Raw genomic sequence first — 20,154 nt, forward strand, 5'->3', positions numbered from 1 at the left:
GACCCAAATGCGTTTGGGGGCTGATCCCATTGTTTTTATTCAATAGAACGTTTCGCTCTATAAGCAGTCTCTCTAGCTTCATCTACCTTCAAATATAGTGACAGAGCTAACGAATTAAAAACGTACAATCCAGTCACTGTTCATCATGTTAAGAGGTCTGGTAGTGTTTTGTCCAGATAAGTATAATTAGTCAACAACACTCATATTTTCGGTGCTTATCCGATCAAAATCGCCTCTAGGCTATGTCTAACCTTTCATGGCTATCTTGTTTCAAGCTATGGCATATATATATATAATATATATATATATATATATATATATATATATATGTGACCACTTATATATATATTAAGTGGTCACCGGAGACAGGATTCGTAATGTTTTAGTCAATGAGAAATTTGACTAGTGGCCTAAAATGGATACAATGCCTAAGATGGTCCTTATGCACAGGTGGTCACTTGTACTAGATTGACTGTACCTTAGACAAATAAATCAAGTTGTGTTGTTCTTTGTTTGGTATTTGGTATTAGATATTATCTGTTTACTGTAATGGGCGTGAGAGACGTTACTATAAAACGGCCTTACATTTGTGCAATAATAATGAAGAAACAGTAATAATGAAGAAGAACATGTGCTATCTTTTTTTACCCTTTATTTTCGACCATAAACACAAAGATGTTAGTTATCCATTATTGACCTCCTTCACCAGTTATCGGTTAACATTCCCAAATAAGATAGTTTTATTGTCCTAATAAATTGATGGCACCCACAAAAGTTGTTTATGATAATTTGAACTAGAACAAAGTCAATCGGTAATGTGGAAGTCTATCGGATGTTCCTACATATCATCTTTTGAGTCCTGTAAATGTGCTGTAGTCCAATGCGTCTGTTGCTTTAAAATTCAGTGATACCTTATATAACACTAATATCTCTCATTAACACCAGTCTTTAAACCTCAAATCTTAGAATATACGCTTTTTAATATAAGATTAAACGAGAAGTTGCTGAGTAGGAAGCACAGCCTAGAACAAATACTTAACTTGACTAAGAAATTTAGCAAAAGTTCTGTTGCTTTCAGCTGCCTTCCTAGAAAATGCATGATGCATTATGTGTCAGACTAAGGCGAAACTTATAGCAAGAGAATTCATTTACCTTTACGGTCTACATGTATGACTTCGAAAAGTGTACAGAATATGGAATTAATATAGCTCACCCTGTACGTAAAATGTATTGTGCAATATAATAATGGCAAATAGTGAAATATCATCTTTTGAATGACGAAAACTGAAACCATCAGCAGAGAAACTACTGTAAATGCAGAAATGTTCGCAAGGATTTAATTTCGCGGTAGGGAAAAAATTGAGTGTTAGCGGTAGTTAAAGTTTGCGTTTGAAACCATAGTAGCACTACAGCCACACAATGGAACGGTTTTCGTGGTGGTTTTAAGTCTGCGGTAAATGGTTCACCGTGAACATAAAACTACCGCGAACATTTCTGCATTTACAGTACTTCAGAGAACGTTAGATCTGGTTAGAGGGCAATTCATCGACTTCACTAAGCGAACGGAGAAGCGCCTTGATCTTGCTCATCTTCTGGGCCACCTGAAGTCTGGCTTCTGTCATCTCGTCCTCATTCGGCAGGGACTCCAGGTCAACCGTGATGTTCTTCTCCTCCTCAGACCGCTTGCCTATCAAAAACATTAACACATGATTCAGCCATAGTAGAATGGAAATCGTTGTCATCGCGTACAGTAGGAGCATCCCCACTAAATAGCTTTAAAGAACGGTTGCAGTCAGATGTGCAAGACTAGGTGTGACATGCCGTTCAGTGCAATTTAACCAGCTGCTGCCGCGCCTCGTGCTTGCGAAGCTGGTGTGTTACGCCGATTGGCGATTATGCCTGCTATATAGATACGGATACAGATGATTCATCCTATAAACCAGGAGAATACAGCATGCACATTAAAAGTCTAAGCTTAATGTTTGGACGTTAATTTTTATAGGTTGCAACTTTAACCAAGACTATACTACTTTTACTGCCATGCGTGGATAGCATTGAGAAGATAGGTTATTAGTGCCATATAAGGGTTAAAGAAACTGATGGTATTCATTAATATGTATGACTTCAATAACTAGCATATACGCGTGGGGTAAAACGAGCTATCTGCCACCAAAACCTCGTGGTCCTAGCATGTCCAGAACAGATATAAAGCCGGACGCTCTTCTGCACTATTACTACCCCCGCCCCCCCCCCCCCCCAAAAAAAAATTCGCTAGTATAGGGGACCCATACTCAAAATTGTCAACTACTGACTTACCAAATATCAGTGTGAAAAAACAAAACATTTATAACTTCTTGAATTATGCTGTCGACAAACACATACACACATTTACAACGCATAACCTTTGTGAGGAAGGAAGGAACAGACTTACTTGTACAATACTTAGAGTACAGATCGTTCTTCTTGAAAGCCGCGTCCTTACATGTTACCGCTGAAAAGCAAATCGGAATTTTATTTCCCATAAAATCATGGCAATATATTTATCTTATTTTATTCATTTATTGCCAAATGTCACAGTACACTACACTGACTTTCGATGCAGCACAGCTGATGTTTGAGAGTCAACAGTTTGGGACAGACAAATAAATGACAATGGCAATTGACAGATCACTACTTGCACAATGTTACTATGGCAATATATTAATAAAGCGTACTGTGAACAACGTGTAAATAACTTTCCAGATATGAAAAAAAAATGTTTTACAAATACTCATTTCAAATCGACCACTTTTAGACACAGCGTATTAAGGATTCTGTGTTATAAAATTGCTTCACTTTAAACAGGAATAAAATGAAACTATTATTTAAGTACTATCAAGTTCCGTTTGTGATTTTTACAAAACTTTTCTTACGTGAACATTGTTTCATGATCGTGTCAAACTGTGGATGCTTCTTCAAGGAACCAATCCAGGTCGCCCATGCCCCACAGTCAAGAGCTGAAAACGAGTATATAGATTAAAACATCACTCAACCATATCGCTACAAAGGGCAGTAGATTCCTTATGTTTATTGACATTAGAACACACAGATCCCAAATGTCCCTGATGAAACTAATTCGACCACGACGATCGTAATTAGTTAAAGAATACCCAAACATGACTCAACAACATCTCGATGTATGGCAACTTACTCTTCGAGCTGGATTTGGTCTTGGTCACCGTCTTACTCGAAATTCCTGAATCAAAAGGATGTGTGAGTAAAGGAAAGGAATTGTTAAAAAAAAACAATGGCACTCATTTAAATCATTTTGACGACTTGATACAAATATGATGTAAATATCTGTGATGCAAAATATTCATCAATCATCTTCAAGAATGTGTTTGGCTACTGTCTTCCTAGATCCTGTTCATGTTCCAAAGATGCCAACGGTATAACTAATTGAATCATCAGTATCACATTATAAATTACTTCATTTTAGAGGCAATGGTACAATACCTTTGCAATACGTCGAGAAGAGCTTGGGTTTTCCTGACTTGAAAGCAGCGTCCCTACATATCGACGCTGCGGAATGAAAGCACATAGTTGAATATTGTCGCTGCAAACAAAGAACACTAAAACGTGGGACTTATTTCAAAAGCATCTCCGTTATCCCAGCTCAATACAAGGTTCGTTAAAGAATAACTAATTTCCTCTATATCCAATCAAAATGCAATATAACTATCCGCACTGATTTTTATATATGATATCTATCCATTGCATGTATCCCTGCACAATATGTTAAATTCTAGAAATGTAAATATATTCTTTATTTTAATAATTGCAATTAAAAACCCAATGTCTCACGTGCACACGTCTTCATAATCATGGCAAACTGTGGATGTTTCTTCATAGTCTTCAGCCATGTCGACCAGGCTCCGCAATCAAGAGCTAAAACAAGGCACAGATTTAGTTGACCAACCTTTGATCAGTATTAGCGTCCAGAGGTCACATCATTAAATGTTGGACAGGAATATTACAGAAAAGCACCAAGGTCTCACAAAGGTAAAAGCAAAACAAAACAAAATAGAGCATAAAAACTCACTCTTGGACGAAGAAGTTGTCTTAGTCTGACTAGAAATTGCTGTACAAACAAAAAATACGTCCTTAAAACATATGGGAAACTGAAAGGACAATTCATTTCATTTTGATACTACCGCTATGATGATCATCATCACTAGAATGAGATGAAAGTCTGTTTCAATGTATGTTCCTTTTGGTGTAAACCCCAGAAACAGATAAAGTTTTGACACTATGATGTGCAGCAAACGCGACAAATGTGCAGTAAAAGTTGAAATTATACAAACGCCCCTCCCTGCCCCACAAACTCTCACTTACACAGTAGGTAAGCCGCACAGCCGAGGGTTCCAAACATGTCTGGGAAGGTCTTCTTGAAGGCGGGGTCGCGACATGTATTTGCTGCAAAAGTTTGAATCACACAAAATGTTTTGGGATTGTTGTCAATATCTTATGCAGATTATCAATAAGCATTCAATTACCCATTGATTACAATATGAATTTGTCCCAAACTATTGCAGCCATTTACTAGCCTTTAACAAGACGGTGCTATTTAAAGTAACACAGTGCATCTAATGAAATAATGTTATTGTCACTTTTGCGAATGTAAAAATAAATGGTAAAATTGTGAACTAAATTCATAGTAAAATGACACATACGTTTGCAAGAGTTCATGATGCCCTTGAACTGAGCAGCAGGAAGCTTCTTCTGCATGTCTGCGTACCAGGTCTGCCATTTGGCGCAATCTAGCTGGACCTCTAAGTATGATATGTACAACAATGGTCACGAGAAATCCTTTATCAAGTTCTTTTGGTACCCATTAGGACGAAATACTGATCTTTGCCATCCCAATCCTCAACTCAAATATCTACATAGCAGAATGTAAAAGAAGGAAGCTAACTCACGCTGTGTCTGTGACGTAACCTTGCTTTGGATAGCTGTAAAGCAAACAGATTTAGTTAAAACAGACTATAGTCATTGCTATAACTTAATTGAGTATCAGTCAAAAATTGCGTAGCTACTAGTATTTAGACTGATTAATTATATGATACTATATACGTTTGTTCTTCAACGTTTTGACTTGTCTACTTACTCAGTAGGTAAGTTGCACAATCGACGGCTTTAAACATGTTTAAGTAGGTTTTCTTAAAAGCAGCGACTTTACAAACGTTGGCTAAAATTATACAAACGCCCCTCTCTGCCCACAAACTCTCACTTACACAGTAGGTAAGCCGCACAGCCCAGGGTTCCAAACATGTCTGGGAAGGTCTTCTTGAAGGCGGGGTCGCGACATGTATTTGCTGTAGAAGTTTGAATCACATAAAATGCATTGTTGGTTTTGGGATTGTTGTCAGTATCTTTTGAAGATTATAAATAAGCATTTAATTACCGATTGATTACAATATGAATTGGTCACAAACTATTGCAGCTATTTACTAGCCTTTAACAAGACGGTGCCATTTAAAGTAACACAGTGCATCTATTGAAATAATGATATTGTCACTTTTGCGAATGTAAAAACAAATGGTAAAATTGTGAACTAAATTCACAGTCAAATGACACATACGTTTGCAGGAGTTCATGATGCCCTTGAACTGAGCAGCAGGAAGCTTCTTCTCCATGTCTGCGTACCAGGTCTGCCACTTGGCACAGTCCAGCTGGACCTCTGTGTATGATATTTTCAACAATGGTCACGAGAAATCCTTTATCAAGTTCTCTTGGTACCCATTAGGATGAAATACTGATATTTGCTATCCCGATCGTGCATTCAAATATCTACATCATCATCAGCATCTTCTAGTTTCTGCATCTGCAGTCGTAATATCATCCTAATAGATGAAGAAAATACTTACGCTGTGTCTGTGACTGAACCTTGCTTTGGATAGCTGTAATGCAAACAGATTTAGCTAAGTCATTGTTATAGATTAATTAAGTATCGTTGAAAATTGATTCGCTACTAGTTTTCAAAGTGATTATTGATACGTTACTATATATGTTTGCCGTTCAACGTTTTGACTTGTCTGCTTACTCAGTAGGTAAGCTGCACAATCGACGGCCTTAAAAATTTCTTGGTAAGTCGCCTTAAAAGCAGCGTCTTGACAAACGTTGGCTGAAATTATACAAGCGCCCCTCTCTCCCCACAAACTCTTACTTACACAGTAGGTAAGCCGCACAGCCGAGGGTTCCAAACATGTCTGGGAAGGCCTTCTTGAAGGCGGGGTCGCGACATGTATTTGCTGTAGAAGTTTAATTTACAAAATGCATTGTTGATACTGGGATCATTGTCAATATCATATGCAGATTATCAATAAGCATTCAATTACCCATTGCTTACAATATGAATTTATTATAAACTGCTGCAGTCATTTGCTAGCCATTAAGAAAACGGTGGCAACATAGAGCTTCTATTGAGGTATGGGAGATAATGAAATTGCCACTCTTGCAACTGTAAAAACAAATGGTAAACTTGTGAAATGAATTCACAGTAAAACGGTACATACGTTTGCAGGAGTTCATGATGCCCTGGAACTGAGCAGCGGGTAGCTTCTTCTGCATGTCTGCGTACCAGGTCTGCCATTTGGCGCAATCTAGCTGGACCTCTGAGTATGATATGTACAACGATGGTCACGAGAAATCCTTTATCAGGTTCTCTTGGTATCTTTTAAAATGAAATGCTGATCTTTGCCATCCCATAGGTGAATTCAAATACCTACACAATACAATGTAGAAAAAAGGAAGCTAACTTACGTTGTGTCTGTGACGTAACCTTGCTTTGGATAGCTGTAAAGCAAACAGATTCTAATATGTTAAAACAGACGATAGTCATTATTATAACTTAATTGAGTGTCATTGAAAATTGCTTCGCTACTAGTATTCAAACTGATTGATGATACTTTACGTTGTTATATATGTTGGTTGTTCAACATTTTGACTTGTCTACATACTCAGTAATTAAGCTTCACGATCGACGGCCTTAAACATGTCTGGGTAGGTCTCCTTAAAAGCAGTGACTTGAAAAACGTTGGCTGAAATTATACAAACGCCCTCCCTACCCACAAACTCTTACTTACACAGAAGGTAAGCCGCACAGCCCAGGGTTCCGAACATGTCTGGGAAGGTCTTCTTGAAGGCGGGGTCGCGACATGTATTTGCTATAGAAGTTTGAATCACACAAAATGCATTCTTGGTGTTTGGATCATTGTAAATATCATATGCAGATTATCAATAAGCATTCAATTACTCATTAACTACAATGTGGATGTATCGCAAAACTATTGCAGCCATTTAATAGCCATTAACAAGACGGTGCCATTTAAGGTAACAGTGCATCTATTGAGGTATGAGAGATAATGATATTGTCAATCTTGCAACTGTAAAAACAAATGGTAAACTTGTGAACTAAATTCACAGTAAAATGAGACATACGTTTGCAGGAGTTCATGATGCCCTTGAACTGAGCAGCGGGAAGCTTCTTCTGCATGTCTGCGTACCAGGTCTGCCATTTGGCGCAATCTAGCTGGACCTCTGAGTACGATATGTACAACAACGGTCACGAGAAATCCTTTATCAAGTTCTCTTGGCATGTTTTAAAATGAAATGCTGATCTTTTCCATCCCATAGGTGAACTCAAATACCTACACAATAGAATGTATAAAAAAAGGGAAGCGAACTCACGCTGTGTCTGAGACGTAACCTTGCTTTGGATAGCTGTAAAGCAAACAGATTTTAATTAGTTAAAACAGACTATAGTCATTATTATAACTTAATTAAGTATCATTGAAAATCGCTTCGCTACTAGTGTTCACACTAATTGATGATACTGTACGTTGTTATATATGTTGGTTGTTCAACATTTTGACTTGTCTACATACTCAGTAATTAAGCTTCACGATCGACGGCCTTAAACATGTCTGGATAGGTCTCCTTAAAAGCAGCGACTTGACAAACGTTGGCTGATATTATACAAACGCCCTCCCTACCCACAAACTCTTACTTACACAGTAGGTAAGCCGCACAGCCCAGGGTTCCAAACATGTCTGGGAAGGTCTTCTTGAAGGCGGGGTCGCGACATGTATTTGCTATAGAAGTTTGAATTACACAAAATGCATTCTTGGTGTTTGGATCATTGTCAATATCATATGCAGATTATCAATAAGCATTCAATTACTCATTAACTACAATGTGGATGCATCGCAAACTATTGCAGCCATTCAATAGCCATTAACAAGACGGTGCCATTTAAGGTAACAGTGCATCTATTGAGGTATTAAAGATAATGATATTGTCACTCTTGCGAATGTAAAAACAAATGGTAAACTTGTGAACTAAATTCACAGTAAAATGACACATACGTTTGCAGGAGTTCATGATGCCCTTGAACTGAGCAGCGGGAAGCTTCTTCTGCATGTCTGCGTACCAGGTCTGCCACTTGGCACAGTCCAGCTGGACCTCTGTGTATGATATGTACAACAATGGTCACGAGAAATCCTTTATGAAGTTCTTTTGGTATCTATCAAAATGAAATACTGATCTTTGCCATCCCAATCGTGAACTCAGTAGAATATAGAAGAAGGAATATGACTCACGCTGTGTCTGTGACTGAACCTTGCTTTGGATAGCTGTAAAACAAATATATAGTTAAGACAGACCACAGTCATTGCTTTAACTTAATTGAGTATTATTGAAAATTGCTTCACTTCTAGTATTCAAACTGATTGATGATACTGTACGTTGTTATATACATATATGTTGGTTGTTCAACATTTTGACTTGTCTACTTACTCAGTAATTACGCTGCACAATCGACGGCCTTAAACATGCCTGAGTAAGTCTCCTTAAAAGCAGCGTCTTGACAAACGTAGGCTGAAATTATGCAAACACCCCTCTCTGCCCACAAACTCTTACTTACACAGAAGGTAAGCCGCACAGCCGAGAGTTCCAAACATGTCTGGGAAGGCCTTCTTGAAGGCGGGGTCGCGACATGTATTTGCTGTAGAAGTTTGAATCACATAAAATGCATTCTTGGTACTGGGATCATTGTCAATATCTTATGCAGATTATCCATAAGTATTCAATTACCAATTGATTACAATATGAATCTATCATAAACTATTGCAGCCATTTACTAGCTTTTAACAAGACGGTGCCATTTGAGGCAACATCGTGCATCTATTGAGTTATGGGAGATAATGATATTGTTACTCTTGTAAATGTAAAAACAAATGGTAAACTTGTGAACTAGCTAAATTCACAGTAAAATGACACATACGTTTGCAGGAGTTCATGATGCCCTGGAACTGAGCAGCGGGAAGCTTCTTCTGCATGTCTGCGTACCAGGTCTGCCACTTGGCGCAGTCGAGCTGGACCTCTATAAATGTATGATATGCACAAAAATTATTAACTCACTTTATTTGAAGCAAACTCTTCATATTAATCGTTCTGATGGTGAAATATCGACAACTTGATCGTTTTCCCTTAGTTCCGTACATGAAAATTCTAAAATCGTAGTTCTTTAGCTATAAGTATAAACTCTTCTTCATGTAAATCCAATAATCAAGAAGAGGGAACATAACTTACGCTGTGTCTGTGACTGAACCTTGCTTTGGATAGCTGTGAAACAGAGAGATTTTTGTTAGACAGCACAATTTTTTTACAGGTTAATATTTGAATACTTATTAATTCAATCGGACTGTTTTAAACAATAGCTAACATGAAATGAATAGACTTTGGCTTTTACACACCGTCTTCTCACAGTCTGTACTTACTCAGTAGGTAAGCTGCACAATCCACAGCCTTAAACATGTCCGGGTAAGTCTCCTTAAAAGCCGCGTCCTGGCAAACGTTGGCTGGAAATCAAACGAAATTGTCATAATACATCTTCATAAATCAACATGAATGACTTCACATGTATTGTGAATGCCAATTTTCTGTGACAGATGATAATGATCACATTAAATATAAGATGAATTTTTCTAGATATATATTGTATAAAGCTTACGTTTGCAGGTGTTCATGATGCCCTGGAACTGAGCAGCGGGTATCTTCTTCGGCATGTCTGCGTACCAGGTCTGCCACTTGGCACAGTCCAGCTGGACCTCTGTGTATGAAACATTCAGACATAGGAAGACAGACAGATTATAAACAAAGATTAGCTGAAACTATGGTCATGCACAATTTTACTAGATAGTTTACTGATCAGGTACAAACAACTGGCTGTATTCAACGCTTACCTAAAAAACACAAATCTTTAAGTTTACTTTTCAGATTTGTCATAACTAAGGAAAACTCACGCTGTGTCTGCGACGTCACCTTGCTCTGGATAGCTGGAAGTAACAGGTTTTCGTTTAAGCACGCCATCTAAAGGAATACTTATCCAAAATTATATACTTTCAGAACAAGATAGTGTGCTAGATTTCAAATTGATTGCTTACCAAACTGTAAGAGGACAAACAGCACGATTTTTGTTGCCTTATTGACAAAAAGAAAATACCTAGCTGAAAGTTGTTACTTACACAGTAGATATGCAGCACAACCGATGGTTCCAAACATATCTGCGTAGATTTCCTTGAAGGCAGGGTCTTGACAGACAACGGCTGAAAAAAAACGATTTTTTCGTCATTATCGCAAAGCACCTACTCAAATTAGCTGATGTAAGAATTTTAAATTAAACATGATAATAGTCGTATTTCAGGTATACATTTGTCATATTAAGCAAAAATGTGCAGTTATCTATAATTATGATGATTGTGCTTATGTCACCACCTTGTTTAAGCCCTATAGTGTTAAGAAGTGAATAGTATAAACAATGTAGCCATGCATATGCAACAGTGACATACATTGTGCCTACTAAAATAAATGATATTGATGAAATATCAACAGAATGCAAGTGATAGATACGATGCAAAACGCTTGTTAGTAAAGCCATTGTTGGACTTCAATTTTACCTAGATAGAGACTGTACTAAGAGAAGCTTTCACTTACGTTTGCATGTCGTCATGATGCCAGTGAATTGAGTCCCTCCTACTTTCTCCTTAATGGTGCTGTACCAATCATTCCACTTGGCACAATCGATCTGAATCTCTGTGAATGTGGATAAAGAAAGATGTCATCAAAAATGACAAAACCATATCATTTCTTTCTGCAATATTTTGAGAGTTTTGGCGATAGTCTGAAATCAATGTAATGATTATAAATTAGTAAGGTCTATGAAAGCACAAAGGAGACAGATGTTTACGTACGTTCTGACTGCACCTGGCTTGAACTAGAAACTGTAAAAAGGAAAAAGGAAAACCAAAAATTATTCGATTGAAATTTTCATTCATGCTGGAGAAATAATACATTGAAATTGACCCGCTTGTTATTTAAAGGCTTCACAATTTCTTCTGTCACTCATAATGCACACAATGTGCAGTGAAATGAAGACATAGCAGATCATAACCATTTATCATTTTTGGAAATACTTTGGCCAGGTACACAACAAAGTAAATATTTGTCTTTATCCTTATATCCAAAGTCTGATTTCTGATTGAAAATAATCGTTCACTCTTTACAAATATCTTGCTTATAATTGAGTGACGTACACACTTGTTGCAATGCCTTACCTTGTGATTCAGCTTCCACTTTTTCAACCGGTGCTGGAGCTTCCGGTTTCTCAGTCAGAGCTGGCGTTTCCGGTTTCTCGGTCGGCGGGACCTTCGTCGTAACTACAGGCGTGGGAGTTTCTACCTTCGGGGTGGGTGTTGTCACAACTACAGGTTTAGGGGTTTCCACCTTTGGGGTAGGTGTTGTTACAACTATAGGTTTAGGGGTTTCCACCTTTGGGGTAGGTGTTGTTACAAATATAGGTTTAGGGGTTTCCACCTTTGGGGTAGGTGTTGTTACAACTATAGGTGCAGGGGTTTCTACCTTTGGTACGGCTGTTGTCACAACTACAGGCTTAGGGGTTTCCACTATTGGAACGGCTGTTGTTACAACTATAGGCGCAGGGGTTTCCACCTTTGGAGCAGGTGTAGTAACAACCACTGGTGCCGGTACTTCTGTTGTCACTACAACTGGAAAAAAGATACAATAATTTTCTTTGAGTACGGTGTCTGGATAGTTAGGTTGAGATGGAGGTGTGAAGGAAACAATTTGCTTCAAAGCCTATCAGCCCTCTCTGAACCGGGACGGAGGGTGACACAGGCTTCGAGACACCTTTCAACCTCTTCCTGTGATCACATTAACGAAAATCTACATACTTATTAAGTGGACGTGGGCAAGCATACACATTCAAGATATAGTCATAGGATAAATCTGTCATTCGCGTTCGCCTGACCAAAGACTTCATGTACTTTATCCTCAGAGCTAGTTTGCGTTTGGAGTAATCTCCAAGCAGATCTCCGCGGTGGTGCCTGACTGTGCCTTTTCTGGCCGACTGGGGCTTCTCTGGCTAGCTTCTACGATTTTGGCACCGTGGAGATCTGCTTGGAAATCACGTTTGGAGGGCATAAAAGGTAACTGTTATCGTCATTGAAACTCAGGTCAAATTTCCTCGACAAATCTGGACGTCGTACAACATGGGCCAAAAATGCATACAACATTAAAATGATAACTGTAACAAAGGAGTTGACTTACCTGGTGGTGCCGGAGGAACCTCAGCAGGTACCTCTACCGGCACCGGTACTTCTACCGGTACCGGTACTTCTACCGGTACTTCTACCGGTACCGGCACGGTAACAGGTACCGGTACCTCTACCGGTACTTCTACCGGTACTTCTACCGGTACCGGCACGGGAACAGGTACAGGTACAGGAACGGGTCGGCTAGCCTGGCATGCTGTTCAGACAGAATAAACCAATCAACCCATGTACTCACATATGCATAGAGCAGACTAGCTCGTGAATAAACCAATCTACACTCGTGTACTCGAATATGCATAGAGCAGACTAGCTCGTGAATAAACCAATTCATACCCATCACATATGTATAGAGCAGACTAGCTCGTGAATAAAACAATCCATACCCATCATATATGCATAGAGCAGACTAGCTCGTGAATAAAACAATCCATACCCATCATATATGCATAGAGCAGACTAGCTCGTGAATAAACCAATTCATACCCATCACATATGTATAGGGCAGACTAGCTCGTGAATAAAACAATCCTTAGCCATCATATATGCATAGAGCAGACTAGCTCGTGAATAAAACAATCCATACCCATCATAGATGCATAGAGCAGACTAGCTCGTGAATAAACCAATTCATACCCATCACATATGCATAGAGCAGACTAGCTCGTGAATAAACCAATCTACACTCGTGTACTCGAATATGCATAGAGCAGACTAGCTCGTGAATAAAACAATTCATACCCATCACATATGTATAGAGCAGACTAGCTCGTGAATAAAACAATCCATACCCATCATATATGCATAGAGCAGACTAGCTCGTGAATAAACCAATTCATACCCATCACATATGCATAGGGCAGACTAGCTCGTGAATAAAACAATCCATACCCATCACATATGTATAGAGCAGACTAGCTCGTGAATAAAACAATCCATACCCATCATATATGCATAGAGCAGACTAGCTCGTGAATAAAACAATCCATACCCATCATATTTGCATAGGGCAGACTAGCTCGTGAATAAAACAATTCATACCCATCATATATGCATAGGGCAGACTAGCTCGTGAATAAAACAATCCATATCCATCAAATATGTATAGACCAGACTAGCTCGTGCTTTATCCAGCAGTTTACCGCTTTGGACGCCATTAGACAAAGGCTTGTAGAGCAGTTCGAGGTGTTGCCAAACCCACCGGAGCTCGAGGATGCAACGTTAACCATTTTGTATGGTAGCTTTAACAATGTGTGTAGCGAACATGCACAGTCTACCTGATGGTTGTCATGTTGCCTACCTATCCTTCAGGTTTTGTAAAGTGATGCATTCACAAGGGTCTAAAGCTTACTTACCACATGGAGGTTTGGAACAGCAGGGTTTGTCACCGCCGTACACGGAGATCTGGTTGTTGATGACATTGATCGCTCCCTTTCCTGAGTATGTAATAAAGCAGATGCAAAGTGATTCAGATTTCCTGAAAACAGTCCAAGGTGTCTCCATGCTACTGTTAATATGAAATTCAAAGCCATAAGATATGCTTTCTGCCTACTGCTGTTCTAAAAATCAAGACCACGAGAAATTACTCAACTCGCCTGAAGCACATCTAATGTAAAAAGAGGTGGGTGAAATATTAAGAAAGAGCAGAAATAAAAGAACTGGAATACTTGAAGACTTACCGGAGGACCCGCCGCTGTTCTTTCCACCGCCGATGGAGATGTACACACCGTGTGACGCAGGCTCTTAAAACATAAACGTATAACTTCCATCTCTTTATAATATTAACATAACTATAATGTATTGTTAAACATTATATATGCAATACTTGCATTTCTTTCCTCACATTGTAGCGCCGCCTTAGTTTTTACATGTTTTAATTTTACATGCTATTTCCTCGACGATAAATTAATGAATAAATTGACTGATTTATTGGTTTATTGATTCATTGATTGCCTCTAAATCAATGACAAGCTAGTTGCGGATCCAAGTAAAGTCAAAGTCGAGTCTGAATGTAATATATTTCGGTGTCTGCGAGGGTAAAAGTATGATTTGCTGTTGAACTCACTGCCAAGTTGACAGCGCCGTCCACTGCACCCCTTGGGACAGCTGCACTTGTAGGTGAAGCCGAGGTCCTGACACGAACCGCCCTGCAGACAGGGGCTGGGGTTACAGTTCCCCGCGCCTTGTGCGAAAGAAAAGGATACTTAAAGAACTAGAAGACTGAAATTTAGATATCTAAGTTATAAGACCACAAGGCTAGGTAACAGTAAGATACCCAAATGTGTCTTCTATGCAAAACAACAGTTACTCAAGCAGCTGGATAGATTTTGCAAACGGTCAGAAGTCACTGACGAATGGTAGTGGATGCTACCCAAAACTTCTGACCGTTTCCAAAGGTCAATCCAGTAACTGCTACTCTGCCTTAAAAACACGTTCACTAGATTTGTAGATCTAGGATTTGACCTGAAACAGACCTGCAGTTAACTTCATGCCTAACTATAGGTGTAATCAGATTTAGAGAGTGAATTGTGGATATGATTAGGACAACATTCGCTCAGTCGCGATCTATATAAAATATAAACTTCAATAATGTTAACATACGAATTTTTGCCATGCTGAATTGCATTGAATTGTGTCTTAAGAAAGGTGCCCATAAAAAGAAAACCTCGTACACATTACAGCATTGAATAATACAATACACTTGAAATAATCAGCTGGGACTCTCTTCAATCATGCAGTTAAAGCGTATTGATATAACGCACATGCAGATTTAAAGAAATACAGACGAGAAACTTATTTTCGGAAAAGAAGTTTCTCTTTGTATCTATTAACTAAATACAAAACGTAAGTGTTTACCAAATTGGCGTGTTTCTTGCTCGGATGTCGTGTCATCATTTCCCCGCTTGGCTGGTTCTTCGTCTTTCATCTGGCCCAACTTGACCTTAAGTTCCCTCAGCCGCTGGATGTACCCCTCGAACTCCTCATTGTTATTGTCGCTGCGCTCGTTCTGTACTGTGGTAGTCAATGATGCGTTGATATTTATTGTGATTCTTGTAATATATTGTTCTTTCGCCGTTGTCGGCGATGACACTATATATAATAACTTTAGGGCACTGTATCGGAAGGCGTAGCCCATTCCCCCCTCTCCTTCCACCACTTTGTATTTCCCCAACCGAAGCTAGGTACCCATTTTATATTGTCCAATCAGAGGTTTCGCTCGAGTGGGGTAGGAGTGAATGAAGAGGAACGTAAAAAAACCCGGACACTCCTACCCCACTCGAGCGAAACCTCTGATTGGAGAATACCCATTTTACACCTGGTCGGAGTGAGGAAGGTGCTACTCCCGAGGTCACAACATCGGTTCTAAGTCAGGGGATTCCAAACCAGGACTACTGAGTTCTGGACCAAACACCCTAACTGTTACGCCAACACGAAGCCACGTGTTGAAAATATCTATTAGTAAGTAAAAATGGAAAGGGATATGCTGCATTTTGTCTATATCGTAGACAACTCTGCATTTTCCCCCAAGGCTGTAGTGTTCATACAACAGGTATCCGGCCAGTTATTATGGTTTCATCAAACAGTTTACTTAGGACAGGAATACTTTCTGGACCGTAAGAGTTCTTCAATCGGATAACCTGTCAAATATAATGCAAATCTTTAAGGTGTGTCAATATAGCCTTAGTATTGAGCCGCGGAAGACTAACTAGGATGGCAGCCAGGCTACACTGGAATTCATACTTTTGTTACGCCCCTTTAATGCGCTCCAATACTCCATTTTCTGGCCCATAGCACTTAAAATATATACTCAGATACACCGAGATAGGTTTCGTTATATGGAAGACAAATTTCAACTATGCAAAAATATGTTGAAATGAAATAAAAACAAAACTGTCATATTTCAAAAGGATGAGAGAAAAATCATATTTTTTTTCCACAAACACAATGCCAACATCACCTGTGGCGACGCCAGAGGCACATTCCACATTTGTTATTTTCCAACAGATAATTCTCTGGTGTTCAGTGACTGGAACCACCTTCGCTTGGACATCACGTTAATGCGTTTTTAGGTTGCATCTGACACTCAACAATTTTCAGAACAACGGAATAAACTTTTTTTTATGGTGACTGGATAGAACATTTTCTATGTATTCATATTTATAGATATTTGTCCTGCTTTCACTTCAGTGAGGTCGCACACAGACAGAAAGGAACTTTTATGTGCTGAATGATTGGCTCCATCATAATTGATGTTACAGCATTTTCCTTAAAAACGAACACCACGAAATTTGTAATACATATGACTTGCATTTTTTCAGGTGTGAACGTCTGACCGTTGGTCGTTATCTCTGACCAATTGCTGAGCTATGCTGATAATTCAGATTGAGTGCCGCACAGGTATTCTTGATACAAAAGGCCTTTTGACAGTACCTGTCAGAGCGTGTATCAACCTCTTGACCCCGTTGTCCATTCAAAGTGACACAGGTGGTCGTTTATTACGTGCTACCTTACTTATAGCTCTTGCATACGATGATCTTACACCGTCTTTTTGATGAAAGTAACGTGTACCAGTTGTTTGAATTCGATTTATTTCAAACAATGTTAAAATGAGCCAGAAGAGGTACATATGTTTTGGGTAATGAACATACAGCTGGGAGCAAAGTGCAGACAAACTCTACAGCGCCTACGGCTTCAATTAGTCATTATACTTTCTTTTGGATAGTTGCTTTGTTCTTTGTTTGCTATGTCTTTGAGAGCGCACCATAGTTACAGGTGTGTCTGTATGCCGTACAAAGAATCGAAACGCCACCTTTCAATATGAACCGTCACTGCATGATGTATGTTATCATATAGACATTTTTGAGTTTCCATTTACTCTCGAGTGTCATGTATTCTATGGTGCGATAACCTTTTTGGTGAAACTGTCTTTATCAGCTATCATAGAATATTGAATGGATGGAATGCATAAATAAAGTGTCAAATACGTCCTTAAAGGATCATGAAGTTGCCATCCATTTCACATTCAGGTGGCCAATCAAGGTTCTTTGATAATCGTTACTGCAATAACGACTTAAGCGCCATCAGTTGTCGCAAATGTCTCTGATATATATGGTGGTGACAGATTGACCGGTAGGACGATCCACAGAGCCATTAGAGTACGCGTGCCTCTGGTCGCGATGGGCATCAACTGAAGGCGTGCATGCAGAATTATATGATAGCCGCAGAAGTCACAGGAGTATTCAGACAAGACCCGCGCTTTAGCTGAGCTCTTTACAATATGAGTCGCTGAGCTCTTTACAATATCGATCGCTACTCCCAACATAATTGATTTGCTTAAGGGCGTTATTTAGATGTTTTAAAATGCATAGTCAGACACATATGGTGGCACGATGTAGAAAACGCACCAAAGTATTGCAGCTACCGGTGGCAATGTAGTTTCATACTGTCCAACTGTTGTCAATAAGTTTAATAATAGGCTTGTTCCTTAGAAAACTTGAGACAATGTTAAAGAAGCTAAACTTAGGAAGAATGGATCCGACCCCGGCCTTCTCCCATCAAACAGAGTCCACAATCCTGATATGATTTCCAAACCACCAGAGGAGAAAATGCATCCTAATGTGGGCTTCACTTATGCTATCGCTTGGGCAAGCCGTGTCAATTTACAGAAAATATTGTCTCTGTCTCGTTGTTTTATCTGATAAACTATGACGGTCCCTGTATTATAAAGGAGAATGCTTTGGGAATTCTTGCATTACTAATTATCCGAAATGTCATGCCAAGAAAATGTTGCGAACTTGTACACTTTATAATGTATGTGTTATACACTAGTTGTATTGTGAGTATAACAATGTATCCTCTAAATCTGGTAAGGGTAAAAGGTTAGAGTAACGGCAGTCTGCTTATGGCATCGCTTGGATAAGCCTTGCTTGTGACAACGCAGTATAAGATTGTTCTTCCCTGCTGTTTTATCTTACAACCTATGAACATCCCTGCATTTTGAAAAAGAATGATGTCAGGATGCTTACATTACCGAAATGTCATGCCGAGAAAAATTCGCAAACTGCTAGATTATCACTGATTTATGCGATATGCACGGGTTGTTTCATGACTATCTGTGTATCGATTAAAACTGCTCGGGATAAAAGGTAAAGGTGAAAGGTAGTCCCACCGCTTTTTGTTAGGCCGTAGAGGCAGTAAGTTGTTGTCCACCGTGTCTAGGGCACAATATTGGAAATAGGGGCCCATCCCTCCCCTTCCACTGTTATTTCCCTCCCCAACCGTAGTCAGGTACCCATTTTTACACTTGGGTGTGGTGAGGAAAGTCACGTAAAATGCCTTTCCCAAGGACACAACTTTTAGCCAGAAGTAGATCTCGTGTCCGCTAATCTAACCTCTCGACCTTTTGATGCCACATATATCATTGCCTTAACGAGAATGATATATGAATCTCGTTCTAAATACACAATTGATAAACAAAAAAAATCATTGGAGATGTCACCTGCAACCATAAAGCGACTTTCGTCGACGGTTGAGAATTGAGGTAAGAAGTAGGAAATCATTTCTGGTGAGACAATGTCCCAACCAATTTTTTTGTAGCGAACAGTGGATGAAAATAAAAATCCTCAAAGGGTTGTGGCGCGTATATTTGTCTACTAGATAAATATGCAAGCGAGTAGCTTCGTGATGCAAGGGGCGCATTTTATGTAGCTTTAGTATCATATTACCGACTGGCCGACTTCACATATGGTAGATATAGACAACTCACAGATAATAGCCTGGATGGGATTTTTCACACTTGCCAATTGAGTAACAATGTACATGGGCCATATCGGTTGATAATCTAACGGCAATTTATAAACAAGGTATCTATCTGACAACAAACAAAAGACAACAAACAGAACAAAAAGCTATATGAGTAGGAATCATGAGAAAAACTTTTTCTCTACAACGTTGTATCCGAGCCGGTAAGGGCGGTGAAGAGTTGTCTGTACTCTATTGTTACATTGCTTACAACCCATCTGTGAAGGGAAGATGTTTTTACTCATCTTCGGAAGAATAATTCTGTACTCAATGTGTATCGAAGATGTAAAGTATGATGTAAGAGATGTAACTTACGAGGTGCGGCACCAACAGCCAAAGCTGCGACAGCTAGAAGCAGCAGTCTACCCGACGTCCACATTTTCGGGCCGTGTCCCAACCTGAAAATGCGATGTCTTCAGCCAGAGTAGCGCGATGTGGTGACTGGTAAAACTGGTCTGACGCCGCAACTGCTAACTTTCTTTATAGGATCTTCTGACCTCTGACCCACCGTTTGTCTTCCAATAGATAAGCTTCAGGCTAAGAATTTTCCATCATTTTCCGTCTTGCCATCTCCTTATATTACTTGTCCGTCCGCAGTACTCTTTCCGAGTTGCTAGTTGGTTGTTTACGACCGGTAAAGATACCAGTGTTTCCATTGCAGTGTGTGACTATAGCCCTATCTCTT

At 39.3% G+C, this 20,154-nt stretch overlaps 1 protein-coding gene across 6 annotated transcripts; it reads right to left on the reverse strand.

The window, feature by feature from the left end:
- Positions 1-635: 635 nt before the first annotated feature.
- Positions 636-19,905, reverse strand: LOC136439630 (uncharacterized). Of its 6 annotated transcripts, XM_066435094.1 has the most exons (38): positions 19,785-19,905; positions 15,525-15,680; positions 14,734-14,850; positions 14,348-14,410; positions 14,024-14,104; positions 12,667-12,867; positions 11,655-12,104; positions 11,292-11,321; positions 11,035-11,133; positions 10,566-10,646; positions 10,344-10,376; positions 10,052-10,150; positions 9,819-9,899; positions 9,631-9,663; positions 9,323-9,421; positions 8,963-9,043; positions 8,640-8,672; positions 8,406-8,504; positions 8,052-8,132; positions 7,729-7,761; positions 7,480-7,578; positions 7,125-7,205; positions 6,802-6,834; positions 6,555-6,653; positions 6,210-6,290; positions 5,907-5,939; positions 5,621-5,719; positions 5,274-5,354; positions 4,959-4,991; positions 4,713-4,811; positions 4,375-4,455; positions 4,082-4,120; positions 3,844-3,927; positions 3,496-3,561; positions 3,191-3,235; positions 2,913-2,996; positions 2,432-2,491; positions 636-1,687 (listed from the first exon to the last, which is right to left on the reverse strand). In XM_066435094.1, exons 1-38 carry the CDS (start codon positions 19,846-19,848, stop codon positions 1,521-1,523), a joined length of 3,378 nt encoding a protein of 1,125 aa, XP_066291191.1. In that variant the 5' UTR covers positions 19,849-19,905; the 3' UTR covers positions 636-1,520. The 6 variants fall into 6 exon arrangements, with proteins under 6 accessions (XP_066291191.1, XP_066291209.1, XP_066291224.1 ...); XM_066435112.1 differs by lacking the exons at positions 8,406-8,504; positions 8,640-8,672; positions 8,963-9,043; XM_066435127.1 differs by lacking the exons at positions 7,125-7,205; positions 7,480-7,578; positions 7,729-7,761.
- Between the last annotated feature and the right edge of the window lie 249 nt (positions 19,906-20,154).

This window comes from Branchiostoma lanceolatum, chromosome 1, assembly GCF_035083965.1.
Source record: "Branchiostoma lanceolatum isolate klBraLanc5 chromosome 1, klBraLanc5.hap2, whole genome shotgun sequence".
Classification (NCBI taxonomy): Eukaryota; Metazoa; Chordata; class Leptocardii; order Amphioxiformes; family Branchiostomatidae; genus Branchiostoma; species Branchiostoma lanceolatum.